General features: G+C 49.0%; 1 protein-coding gene across 3 annotated transcripts in view; it reads left to right on the forward strand.

The window, feature by feature from the left end:
- The window catches only part of MEIS3 (Meis homeobox 3), a 48257-nt gene that overhangs the window by 15296 nt on the left and 18806 nt on the right, over positions 1-14155 (forward strand). For all 3 annotated transcript variants that reach the window (XM_039509767.1, XM_039509768.1, XM_039509766.1), the window contains exons 2-5: positions 1683-1885; positions 9883-10030; positions 10672-10722; positions 11709-11759. In XM_039509767.1, the coding sequence (XP_039365701.1) occupies positions 1683-1885; positions 9883-10030; positions 10672-10722; positions 11709-11759 (453 nt within the window). The remainder of the gene's footprint in view (positions 1-1682; positions 1886-9882; positions 10031-10671; positions 10723-11708; positions 11760-14155) is intronic.

The raw sequence follows: 14155 nt of genomic DNA on the forward strand, positions 1-14155 counted from the left end.
CAAACGAACACCATCGGCTAAAATCAGGGGGGGAAAGTTAATGCCAACGTTAAAAAAAATTAGTAACTTCATACAGACTTGGAAAAAAATTGCAAACCACCATCCACCCGTTTTCTCTACATCCTGCATAAGTTAAGTTTCCACGCGAAAGAGAAAAGTTTGTCATTAAAAAGAAGGTTGGGGGGAATCAGCCCAGCGTGCTTTGAAAATGCCACGAAACTCTGGGAAGACAATTTAAAATAAAACGAGGCACATTAAATTGATGAGCAGCATTATTAGGTGAGAACGCCAGTGTGTGCCCTGGAAGCGAAAACAGATCTAAACAACTTTTTAAAAGAAGGCAAATGAAACTCCAATCGACTCTCCCGAGTTTACAGAAATTCTATTTAGATTAAAAAAAAAAAGTGAAAACGTGTTTAAAACAGATTTCCCTCTTGCTCATAAAATCGAAGCCTTTGATTATGTAGATTTATATTTTCTCAACTCATTCCAAAGTCAAACAACCTCCAACCGGCTAAGGGAGGATAAAAATGGCTCGCTTGAATTGGTTGAAAAGCCTTGAGGAGGAAAGTTGGCAAGATTTAAATAAGAATAGCTGTCATGTTGGAATCATTTCACGGTCCTTTTTTCCCCCTTTAAAAGCTCTGGTTAAGGTAAAAAGTGGAGAGCGTGTTTAATAAATTAGACCTCAGTTCACAGAGTTCAGTTTTTTAAAAAAGAGACTGGGATTTTCTTTCTATTTCTAGTTAGAAACCAGCATCTAAGGGACGGGCGAAGTGAGGATTTAACAGTTTATTTACAATGAACCAAAGAGGAAAGACTTTAAAGCAAGAATCTCAGCACCAGGAGCACGTTCCTATTTTAAATGTCAAATTTCCTCCTCGAAAATATGTTGAAAATATCTGTGTCGCTTCTTTTTTTCAAATACCCCCAAACTCCAGTTTAAAAAAGCGAGACGAATAATGTTTTAAAGGCGAAGTTTGCAAGAAAATAAAAAAGATTTTATCGCCTCAACGTTGGAAACTTTTTGTAAAGGCGAGAAGGTGGGAAAAGACCCTGATGTTGGAGGGGAAAACTTCCCAGCTAGGGTGAAAGGAACAAGGTTCGGAGCAGCAGCGGTGCTGGGGTGAAACTGACCACACCGGCTGCTGGCGTGAAAGTAACAAATTTTGCAGCGGCTGATCCTGAAAGCCGCTGTGTCGCTGGAGTTAAATTAACAAAATGTTGCTGGGCAGGAACTAATTACAAAAAAGAGAGAGAACGTTTAAATGACAAAAGGGGTCGGTAAGGAGTGGCATAGAGTTAAAAAAAGCAAAAAACTTGGCTGGAAATCAAATCAATGCAATTCACAATGTTGTGATTAAGGGTTTATATTTCCCCACTTCTCGCCCTCTCAATATAGATCAGATCAACCCCTTGTCAATCGCTTCTTTACAAAACAAACGAGCAGACAAAGGCCTTGTTTTTCTTTAAGGGGAGCGTGTCACGGGGAGGCAAAAATTACTTCTCCAGCTCCCCGGATCTGAGGGATGTTTTTGGTGCAAAAAAAAAAAAGGAAAGAAAGAAAAATCCTCCCCCACTTCCTCTCTGTGCATTCCCGACCCGGGGGCCGCTGCTGCGTGTTTGGGAGCGGGCTGTCTCCCTGACACCCGCCCTCCCCTTGTTTTCCACCTGCCTTGCAGTACGATGACCTGGTGCATTACCCTGCCATGGATGGAGTCGCTCTGCCTGGGTTCGGGGACCCTCACACGGCTCGGAGTTTGCCGCACCACGCGCTGAGCCAGAGCTCGCCCTATGGATCGGCCGGGGCACCCCACCGGGCAGGGGTGCCCCCGGGTCTGGGGAGCGCCGACGCCTTGAAGAGGGAGAAGGATGAGATCTATGGGTAAGGAACCGGGGCTGGGCTCCGGGGACCCCCAGAGACTTGGGGCGGCGGGTTTCTCCCCAGGTTGGCCCAGGCGCCGCTGAGAATCGCTGGCTGGGAGAAGCAAGTTGTGTGTCTGTGGGTGTCAGGTGGGGGTGGGGGTGTGGAGCCTCCGGGTTGTTTTATTTGTCTGCCTGGCGAGCCCGCTAATTTTTGGAGGGTCTGTCTCTTCGTTTAGGGCTGAATCCAGCTAATTACCGAGGGATCCCTGGATCCATTTGATTGCTAGGAGGCTCTGGTCAGTTTCACGGCTGGTGGGACCATCTGTATCTCTCCCCTTTTATTTCAAGTGCGTGTGTGTCTGGGTGGGGGATTTGCGGTGGAGATTTCTGACGGTCAGTCCGTCTAATTTCCAGCAGGATGGAGCTGTCTGTCCGTCTAGCCGTTTTCTGTCTGTTTTCTCTCAGTCCAGTTTCTGGGGGATTTGTTTGTTTCTAACCATGTATTTCAAGGGGGAATCTCTCTCTCTGCCTGTCATCCTAGTAGTTTGCAGGAGGGAGAGAGATTTACCCACCCCAGACAAAACACAGGGCACTTTGAGGGGGAAAGGCCGGGTTGTCATTTTCAAATCAGGCTCCCCAGCGAAGGAGTGAGGGAGCGGGACTTGGGGATGAATCCAGTAAAAAAGGAGCAAACTTTGGAGCCAAGCAGAGGAGAGAAAAGTGGCTGGGGGACCCTGGAGCAGGGGGTGATTTTGAAGGCCCAGGGAGAGGAAGATTTTCTCGGCTTGGTGTGTGCACTTTGATGCCCCGGTCTCTCATGGCTCTGCAGCGTGGGGTGCCCGTTTCGCCATCAAAGTCATTTACCGTAGCCCGAAGCACTCAGGACCCAGAAGTGGGGGGTTGGTGCTGGAAAACGGGGGTGCCTTTCCGGGCAGGAGAAAAGGCTGCATGGGAAGATGCGCCACTTGATTTCTTTGAAAAGAGAAAGTCCAGAGATTTTCTACAGGTGAGGCCAGAAATGCAAGCCAGGGAAGGACCCTGGGAAGGGAAGGAGGGGACCTGAAACCTAAATCCGCCCACGGGGAATAACTGTCCCTTGGAAGGGAGGAAATAAGTGAAAAATGCTGAGGCGTCAGCATGGACCCAGCCTTTGTAGGGAGCCAAGGGAAAGGTGGAGCAGAAGAGGGCAAGGAGGAGAGAAAACAGAGGAGAAAGAGGGGACAGGCAGAGGAAATAGAGGAAAGCAGGAGGAGGAAGAAAGACAGGAAGGAGAAAGAGGGAACGATAGAAAACGAACAGAAATAGAAGCAAGAGCCGAGGAGGGAAAGAGAGAGAAATCGCTCCCTTCTCAATAAGGTTGCAGCCAATGTGGAGGACAGAAGGAGCCGAAAACTACAAAGACCCAGGCCCAGCCGGGACCCCTTTCCCCCCTACCCCCAAAGATTTTGCAGTGACTATTGGAGGAATAGGGACCGGGTGCTACGAGGGCCGTTAAACTTTGCCAGCCTCTTTCTTCGAATCCCGGCTCTTCTGGCTCCATGTAAACATTTCTAGGAGCAGGGAAGCAAAACTATTTTCCTCCCCCAAGGGGCACAAAGTGTCCCCCTCCCCCCCCATGCGTGCGCCCCCTTTGCCAGCGTAGAGGCTGCTTTCAATTTGCAGCTATTTGTTGTTTTTACTCGTGGGCTCTGTGGAGACTCTCGTCTCGGCTGCTGGGCTGACACGCCAGCTCTCAAGTTCCAGGAGGGAGAGACACACTTAGGAGATAACATGGCTTATGTTGGCTGCAAATATTTACATAGCATATGCTGTGTGAACTTGTGCAGCGGGCTGGGAATGCACAGTGTGTGTCTAGATGGAGCGGGAGAGCGCGAGAGACAGCCCTGGCCTAGGTGGATATATCTGGATGTGTGTGGGTGTGTATAATATATATGTGTGTGAGTGGGGAGATATAAACGATTGCAGAAATGTTGGGCCCCGCGCGGAGACTGGACCATGTAACCCTAGCCCAGTGGGGCTACGCAGAGCTCTTCCGGGGGGGACATCAGCTCATCGAGGGATTTGCCTCGTTTTATAACAGGCTACGTAAAAAGCACTAACATTGCATACAGTGCCTGTGTACCGGACACTGAAATGTCGGTACAAGGCTGATATTCTGACCGATGTGTGGTAACAATTGTGTGGTAACAATGAGACAGTCGGGCCTTTGTCAGTAATCGTGTGGCAGTGATGGTTGTGTAGTCTTCTGTCTGGTTGTGTAAGCAAGTCGTTTTTAAGTGAGGTGAAACATGGAGGGGGGGGGATGCGAGGCAAATCCACCCCCTGAAACGGGGACGGTTGTTTGGAAAGGTTGCAAGCCACTGCCCTAGCCTGTCCCTGACCAGTGTGTATATGTGGCATATGCACGTGCCCGCAAAGCGTGATCGGGGGGCCCCCTGTGGGTCTGTGGAACAGTTTGTACCCACAGTGCGATATAATCGATATATTACACACTCGGGGCCTTAGCCGTGAGATTGCACAGGGCTGGGTAAGCCGGAAAGCTTGCAATAGAAGTTGGGCCGACAAAAGCGATTCCCGCCCCACCCTTGTCTTGCGAGTATCCTGGGCCCAACAGGGGGCTGCACGAGTGGAAAGCATGAAGCTGCCGGCACCGGGTGTCTGGGTAGACAACATTTGGGGTATATTCTATCTCAGGGGGTCTCAAACTGGGGGTCAGGACCTCTCAAGGGGCCACAAGGTTATTACATGGGGGGTCGCAAGCTCCACCCCAAACCCCGCTTTGCCTCCAGCATTTATAATGGTGTTAAATATATAAACAAGTGTTTGTAATTGATAAGGGGGTCGCACTCAGAGGCCTGCTGTGTGAAAGGGTCATCAGGACAAAAAAAGTTTGAGAACCACTGATCTATATATACAGCTACAAAGTGTGTAATGTTGACATACACACACACAGAGTATATGGGTGTATCTCTAGCTATACGTGCGGTGTAAATATGTGCTTTTAAAGGTATCTAGGCACCTAAATACCTTTAAAAATCTGCCCTTAATCTGCTGTGATAGACACGGTGCCAATATGTATCTTTAGATACACACTGGGCATAGTATGTGTGTCTGTGCACACATGGATAGCGGTTCATTTGTCGGTCATTCTGTGTGTGTGCGTGTGCGTGTGCACTAACATTGTGACGTGTAAATGTGGCACACTGTATATATGTACGTATAGAATAGTTTTGTATCTACGTCTCTATATATATTTACACAGTGGGTGTATGTATGTCATGCTCTGTGTGTGTATGTTTATACACACAGTGAGCAAGATGTCACACACACACACACGAATATTAGTGTTGCACAATGGATCTGTATGTATAGACTGGATTGGATGGGCAGAAATTCTCTAGGCCCAAAATCCCTGTTTCCCGCTGCCTTGTGTGTTTGCTTGTATGAGTGTAAAGTGAGTGCAAAGACTTGCCCAATGGTACCATTTTTACACCTCTTTACACTCCCGGTGCACTCGTGTAACTGCCTGCATATGTAGCCGTTGTCTCTAGTGTGTAAACGAGCTATGCACTCTGCGTGTGTGTACGCACATCAGTAGTACATTGTGCCTGTATATACGGACGTGTGTGTGTGTGTGTGTGTGTGTGTGTGTGCGCGTGTGTCTCTGGATGCATGTCTTTACTGCACATTTCAACAGATGGATGGTGGTTGTGTTGTGTGGCGGTTTTAAATCTAAACATAAACTAAACTTCATGGCACGGTCCTCAGGTCCTCAGAGGGGGTAGCTGCCGGGAAGTTAATGGCCACTGGTCAGTTTACACCACCTGAGGATCTGGCCGTGGCTGCATAAATCTGGGCCGTTGTCAGTGAGCGTACATCTCTGCACACATGCAGCGCGTACTGTAGGGCTGCAGTTTGTGTAGTGTTTCTGGAACCATATTCAACGGAGGAGCGGTACAGTCAAATCTGAATTGGTATCTTCCATGCATATTAATACGACCCACGGTGGGAATAGGTGTTATATGCTGTGCCTGCATTGTATAGACCGGAGCGTGTGTAGATCTTTTAGCATGTGTTTTGTGGGGCAATGTTATATGCTGCTGTGCGGGTGGGTATGTGTGTAGAAACGCACAGCAGGGTTTAATGCCAACACACACAAACATATTATAAAAGATAAACTCACCATCAGTCTGTTTGTATGTCAGCTCTGTGAGCATATGCCATTGCACGTCAATATATGCGTTTGTGCATTTAAACACACTGTAGTGTACAATGCTGATATCCTCACACCCACTGTTTTTATGTCTCTTATGTGAGGCTTGTGCATCAGTTTTATAGACTACAGTGCATCTGTACGCACAAACCCTTATCCACACAGCTGTATGTAAGATTGCTGTACACATTAGATACTGCAAACACACTGCAGAAATATTCCCAGGCACATAAGCTATTTACATATGATATTTGCACATGCCGTATACACTATTCTCTATGTAGAAATATACACCGTGAGCATGTTCTCAGCCTCTCTGTCCTGTACGATGCGGCCGCACTCTGTACCAGGGTGTGTAGAGATAGACTAGCTATGTTGATATGCACACCTGTGAATTACGAACCTTCCTGTTCTATGCAAAGTGCATCCATGTTACAGAGCAGGAGTGTGTGTATAGTATGGACGTTTTATGTACTTGGTATATTCCCCTCCCCCCCCCCGCCCCGGCCCCGCATTTCTCTGTCTTCTCTTTTTCTCCTTCCCTTTCTCCTCTAATTTTCTTTCCTTCTTTCTGTGCTTCCCCCCTTCCCCTAACCCTCCGGTTCATACTCCCAGTCGCCTGCTCCCTGCTTCTTACACGCATGTTGATTATTAATGTATCAGGCGTATTATGGTGGTTGCCCAGGGACCAATAGAAACTGGTGCTGTAGGAACACAGAGTAATGGAGAGAGCTCGCCTCTCCCATTCGCAAACCGCCCCTTCCCTCCGCCTCCGCTGAGCCCCCTTCTCCCCCTGCGGCTGGACCTTGCTCCCCTAGAGAATGGTCCCACGCAAGGCCAGGCAGCCGTGAATGCTGCCAGCTCAATCCAGTGTCTCCTCTATAGCAGCCCTCTCCCCGCTACCTGGAGTGGTGCTGGTTCCGCTCCAGAGCGGTACCGCCGTCCAGCTCCACTAATGGGCGATGGCACATCAAGGAAAGAAACCCAGGTGCCTTTGCCCAGTAGCACCAGGCATATCGCACGGCTAAGGGCTGTGCGTGTCCGTATGATGCACGCAGGTTAAAATGCTGTCTGTGCGTGTGAGTCTGTACACACTTTAAATGCCATCCCGTATGTATTATACACACTGTGTGTGTGCACATGCACAAGGTCATCCCCTAGCCGGGTGTATACACCCTCATAACGTTCCCCCTTGGGCGCCGGACATTTTCCAGACCAAAATGTTTTGTATTTTGCGGTTCCCAACGACTTTTTGTTTCAAAATTTCCTTCAATTTTCTTGTTAAATTCCCCAAACTGTTTTAAAATGGTCAGAACAACGTTTCAATTTGATTTCAACAAAACCTTTGGCTCTAAATGATTCCCTCCCAAATACACTCTTAAAAGCTGTCCAGGAACTGAGAAAAAATCTGTTCTTCCGCCAGCTCCGCTAATGTGTGTGTATCTTATATACACTGTGTGTATACACGCTAATAATGCTCTCCCTTGTGTCTGTGTGTAATAGATGTGCCTATACACACACAGTAATAATGGTGTCTGGTGTATTATGCACACTCTGTACCCACCAGTAACGTTACTCTGTGTATTATGTACATACAATTCCTACACGAGGGCCTACATGTACTATAGACAATAGTCACATACTATAGATGCACTATATATAGTGTTATATGTAGGCTTGGAAGGATTAGATATTTCATCAGAAAATGTTGATCGGCCCGTGCGCACCACCGAAATATTTCCATCGATTCAAAACTGAAATTTGCAGCTAAGCAAAGCAGCTTGCGAACTGCCTCGAGTGTCTTTACTTTGGCTATTTTGACTTGGGATGGACGGTTTGCGTTTTCACGATTATAAAGCTTTTTGAATCTCAGTGTCGACTGCTGGACACCCCTCTCCCCCAGTTCCCACAACGGTGGCAATTTAAAATACATAAAACTGGGGGAAAATGCTTGCAAATAAACCTCGAAATGATTAAAAAATACAATTCTAATTTTGCCCAGCCTAATGATATGCCCTGTGTCTGTCTACACCCGTGGGTTGTGGTCCTCTGTTTGCGTATTTGCTCTGTGGGTGTGTATACACTAATGCCGTTCCAGTCTGTGTATAACAGTGGGGCTCAAATAGGGTGACCAGCTGTCCCGATTTTATAGGGACAATCCCGATTTTGGAGCCTTTTTTTTTATATAGGCTCCTATTACCCCCCACCCCGTCCCGATTTTTCACACTTGCTGTCTGGTCACCTTAGTCTCAAACTTTTTCACTGGTGACCCCTTTCACACAGCAAGCCTCTGAGTGCGACCCCCCCCAATACATTAAACACACTTTTTAATATATTTAACACCATTATAAACACTGGAGGCAAGCGGGGTTTGGGCTGGAGGTTGACAACTTGCAACCCCCCCCCCATGTAATGACCTCGCCACCCCGAGGGGTCCCGAGCCCCAGTTTGAGACCCCCTGGTGTATAACTGTCGTCTGAGTGGGTGCACGTGTGTAACAGTCACATACACTGTTAGTAGGTACAGCCTTTGTTTGCTCACCTCTGCGCAATACGTTGGGGAGATAATCTAGTGCACCCCGCGGGCATGTGACCAGCGGTTGGCTTGTCTAGCTTCTACTCCGTCTCCGTGCTCCATTGTCGGTGCGGCGACACTTGTGTGTAGCCGGTGTATAGCACGTGTGTTGCGCGTTGTGCATGCTTCTGTGCGACAGCGTCTTTTATTACCCAGCGTGTGCCCTGCCTCGTGCACGCCGGGCGCTTGCACGTGATGCTCGGCCGTGGCCACGGCGGCTATTACACACTGGGTGGGTTAGAGAGACAAGGCCAGGGAGCAAATCTCTTTTATTGAACCAACTTCTGTGGATGAGAGACACGAGCTCCCTTCGGGGCTGGGAAAGGGCCGCCCAGCGTCACAGCCAGGTGGCCCAGCTTGGTTGGTGGAAGTAGTTAGCGCTCAAGGTAGAGCCCGGCCCATTAACACCTCTGGGGTGGGCGGAGCTCTGAATACCTTTCCCAGAGCCGAGGACGAGCTCTGTGTAAGCTGGAAAGCTCGGCTCCTCCCTCTCTCCACCAGAAGTTGGTCTGATAAGAGATATTACCTCCCCCACCTTGTCTCTCTAATATCCCGAGACAGACACGGCTACAGATTACACTGCATGCAACCGTGCGTAGGTGCTCTGTAACATGGCTGGGTGGATATGTTGGTGCCACACAGAATGGATCCGTGAGCATGAATGACTACATGTGCGTGTTTATATTTGTGCAGAGGGGTGTGGGTGGTGTATGTGTATTGCACACTATCTCGGGGGGGGTGTTACACATGGGCTGGGTATACGTTGGCATGGCACAGATGCGGGGCGTGCGCCGCGTCGTGCGTGCGTCTGCACGGATCACGTGGCATTTGTGCACAGGTGCGCAATCCGTTGCAGTGGCCGAGCTGTAATGGTGCAAGCGGGACAGTTGTGTCAGGACCCAGGACGTTATGGGGCCCCAGGCAGCAGATTTCGGGAGGAGGGGCAGTTTTGGGATCTCTTCCTGCATGACGGGGGCGGATGCAGCTGGCTAATGTATTCTTGCCCCAGGGCCTCCTCTAACCTTGTTCCGGCGCTGATCGGCTGGGTGCCTGGATTGCATAATGCATGTGCCTTGCACCCTGTGTGTGCGGTAGGGTGACCAGACAGCAAGTGTGAAAAATCGGGACGGGGGTGGGAGGTAATAGGAGCTTCTATAAGAAAAAGACCCCCAAATCGGGACATCTGGTCACCCCTAGTGTGCGGCTCTAACCTGGCCTCTGTGTGGCAGGCATCCCTTGTTCCCCTTGCTGGCCTTGGTCTTTGAGAAGTGTGAGCTGGCGACCTGCTCCCCCAGGGATACCTCGGGCTCTTACCCCGGTGGGGACGTCTGCTCCTCCGATTCCTTCAACGAGGACATAGCCGTCTTCGCGAAACAGGTCAGTGTCTGGAGCCGGCGGGGGGCAAAGCAGGAGACAGCTACGGCCAGAGGAACGCAGGGGAAGCCGGGCCAGCGCTGGGGCCTGACTCGCTCTAGCGTTATCCCCGGGTAAAATCGACTGATCGCTGGCTCGATTCGGGGAACTGCTTGGAAGACCCAGCACTGAATCAGACTCGGCAAATCAGGCCCAGCTGCTATCTTAGCATTGCCAACAAAACAAAACAAAACAAAACAAAACAAAAAACCTTGTGTTAATCCTGCCTTTATGGACATGCCTTGGCCAGGCCGAGAGTGTACATGAGGCTGCGTCGCGCTTAAAAATTAGAGAGAGAGAGAGAGAGCGTGCACAACGCTTGCTTGGAAGGACTTTTAAAAAGGAGACGGGGTGAAATCTGATCTTGCATAGGAGGGGCTGGGCCGCAGCAGGGGTGGGAATATTTTAAAATACATAGACAGGGCAGAGCCTAGAGTGAAATATACGCATGTGGGGATGTCACGGAAGCTCTGGGGAAAGAGAGATTTCTCTCTCTCTTTTTATGTTCTGGGGAAATGAGAAAAGCAGATTTTTTTTAATCGTGCTAACCTTTTGCCTCTCTGTGTTTTATTTGTGCTGGATTGCCCGTGTCTTTCTCTTTCTAGATTAGGACAGAAAAACCTTTATTTTCTTCCAATCCTGAGCTGGATAATTTGGTAAGAAACTTTAAAAAAAATAAATAAATCTGTAATTCCGTGTACAATGCAAATAATCTTTTTTTTTTTTAAATGGCTTTTCTGCGGGTCTGATTGGCTTTGGGTTATTTTTCTTTCGTGCTACTCATCTTCATTGAAATGTGGCTCCAGTTCTGCAAAGCTATGCCCCAGGAGTGAGCTGATTCCACTCAGCCTCCATGCAAGCTTGCATTCCTGTCTGGCCCGGGCCTTTGAGCATGGACACGAGAGATGGAAGCACGTACTCAAAGCTGAGTCTAAGTGCTTTCCTCAATAAGGACTTGTACTGGGACTTATTCAGTGCACCCAAAGTTAAGCACATGCGTGAAGTCTTAGCAGGATCAGGGGCTAAAGATGTTGCATGCAGGGAAATTCATTCATTTCCTAAATCTAAGAATGAAGGCCCAGATTTTTAAAGGGGCGATGGCGTTGCCGTGCTCCGCGTTGCAACGGCCAGGTCGTTTTCAAAGGGGACGCAGGCTGCTAAATCCGTCTTGGAAATGCGACGGAGGCGCTGCGGCCTTTCAAAAGCCAGGCCTTATTCACCACCTCAGCTCCGAAGCGATGCGGCGTAACGGCGGCGCGGGATCTGGCCCACGGGAGTCACACCAATGGACTCGGCCCTTAGAAAGGCTTTTCCGACTCTCCCGAGTAAGGGATTTATTAGGCCTCGTGCTCCGTTGCTTTGGACGTTTACACGGGAGCCCAGTGAGTCCCACTCACATCGCACGGGCGTGTGCTGGTCTAAGTGCCTGTGCCCCGAGCCGCGGAGAACCAGGCTCGTTAAGTTTCACGTGGAGGGCCGGGGAGAGAAAAGCAAAGGCTCCCTCCAAGTGACTGTCTGAGTATAATCCAGCCAGCTCCATGAGTTTGGTTTACGCGCTGGCCCCGTTATGCCGCTCCAGCCTCTTATTGGAGATGCAGATAAGGCCTCCTCAAACGGATTTCCCCTTGTGTTCTCGTTACAGATGATCCAGTCAATTCAGGTGCTGCGATTCCATCTCTTGGAATTAGAAAAGGTAAATCGACACCTTTTCCTCCCTTCCCCCTCCCCAGCGCAGGGTTGGGGGGGGTCATTATTTTTAGCGGCTTTTTATTAAAAAGCAAAAGGAAACCCTCTGAAAGGAACCCTTGTAGGCCACACCCTCAGCTGATCCAAACTGGCCCAGCTCCATTGGTTTGCTCCAGCTAGAGATTGGTCCCCTTGATTTTAAGGGAGTTCTGCCAGTTTGCACCAGGGGGGGAATTGGGCCGATAGACTTCAACAGAGCCACACAATTTTACACCAGCGGGGGAAGCTGGCCCCAGTGACTCCGGCAGGGCTGTAGCCAATCGATACTCTGGCTGTAGGTTGTTTTTTTCCAATTGGAGCCATTGCAAACATCACAAGTAACATTTAGTTAAATACGGTGCAACTTTTTTTGCCCGTTCGCAGCTGCTTTGATGATGGATCTGAGGTTTCATGCGACGACAGCAGAAATGAACCTCCAACCAAATCATCTGAGCAAGGAGAAAGTCCCGCGAAAGCCAATCCCCTTCTCATTGATGTTTCCCAGCGAAGCCGTGCCGCTGGCCGTGCTGAAAGCCGCATGGCCCGTCACTAAGCCCCCCGTGCAGCTGTGAAGTGGCCAAATAAAACAGTTTTAAACCCACGTGGGGCTGAATTTCGGCTTTGGGATTATTCTCCTGGTTCACTGGTACAACGGCCCTCGAAGGTTTAATTTTTCATCTGGCAAGACGGGGGGAGAGGGGCAGGTTCAGAGTAGAGGCCAGGCATGAGAGAGAGGAGAAAATAAATGGACGTGTATTAAAACAAAGGGTATAAATTCAATGTTTTGGCCAAATCTTAAAAAAACGTTTTGACTTTTTCCAAATTTTATTTTTTCCCTGATAAAACTATTCCCCGCATTCAACCCAAATTGACTATTTGCCATCATTTTTTTGTGCCCAGCTCTAAGCAGGGACTGTCGTTTTGTTCTGCGTTTGTACAGCTCCGGGCGCAATGGGGTTCTGAGGCATGGGGGAGGCGGGGCAGCGGTGCTCCCTACGGCTCCCGTAACACGCCTAATAGTCATAAAAATGTACAGCGCCTGCAGCCCGGCCCAACACGCCCTGATCCCCTAGCTAGAACCGAGCAAACGTTTACAGCTGGAAGTTTGTTCTTCAAAAGAAACAGACTTGGAACAGTTCGCGAAGGCCGGGCGATTTCTGAGGGTTGTTGAGGTTGGAAAAAAAAGAAACAAACATTCTAAAAAAACCCCCAAAAAACAAATCAGTGCTTCAATCTGACATTTTCGGATGCGAGTTTTGAGTGCTTGGGTTGGAACAACATTTCGGTTGGAATTTTCCTTTCCTTTGATTTCGTTTTAAAATGTCTAAAATCAAAACAAATTGTTTTGGGGGTTGTTTGTTTTTTAAGCTTTTAGATTCGCTAAAAGTTCCAAGAAATTTTGTTTTCAGGTCAACACAAAACAATTTTTTTTTAAATTTGGAATTGCCAGCAAGCCCCCCTCCCCCCAAATTGATTCTTGGGAGAGCTGTAGCTGCTCGACGCTCCGGCACTACAAGTTATAATTACTGATTTACAATAGACGTGCTGCTCTGGTGAATAAAGTGACTCCCACGCACGAGTGTTTGTAGGACTGGGGACTTAAACAGGACAGACCCAGTCCAGATCCCCTTGAACTTGGATTCATGCTTTGCAGAATCAGGGTAGAATTAACCACCTGCTTGGCAGTACGCACGGGCTTAAGGGCCTCGCTTATCTTTAAGCACCTCGGTGGGCCTTTGGCTTCAGTACCCCACAGTGGACCGGATCCAGAGAGGGTGCTAATTAGCACCTTCGCTGGCAGAGTTCCAGTAGAAGTGATGGTAAAGGGCCTAATTCCAAGCCCCTTGGAATCGCTCCAATGTTTTTTTAACTCAATCAACCTCTCTATGGTGCCCATCACCATAGCCTCTGGGCATGTCCCAATCTTCAGGGTATTTACCCTCCCCAGTGAGATAGAGTGGTGCTGTTATCGCGGAGGTGGAACTGAGGCACAGAGAAACTTACAGGTTAGATCCTCCAAGGATCTAGGTTTAGGCACCTAGATGTTAATGGGAATTAGGCACCTAAATCCCTTGGAAGTGATTTTCCCCAAGATCACACAGGGAAGCTGTAGGAGAGACGAGGCCTAAACCCAGGTCTCCCGAGACCCAGGCGAGGGCCCCAACCACTGAGCCGCCCTTCCTCGGTGAGGCTGCTTTGTAAAATAGATTGTTAATTTACAGTAGCTGCAGCTAGTTCTGACAATACTTCAGTCTCCGATAGCCAAAGCCCTGGGTAGCACGTGTCGTTGTTAAAGTAACGAAACCAGGGTAGTACAGGCCTCTGCCGCAGCCCCGTGCTGTTAAAGAAACATGTGGAGGTTTA

Source organism: Mauremys reevesii, linkage group 22 (genome assembly GCF_016161935.1).
Source record: "Mauremys reevesii isolate NIE-2019 linkage group 22, ASM1616193v1, whole genome shotgun sequence".
Lineage (NCBI taxonomy): Eukaryota > Metazoa > Chordata > Testudines > Geoemydidae > Mauremys > Mauremys reevesii.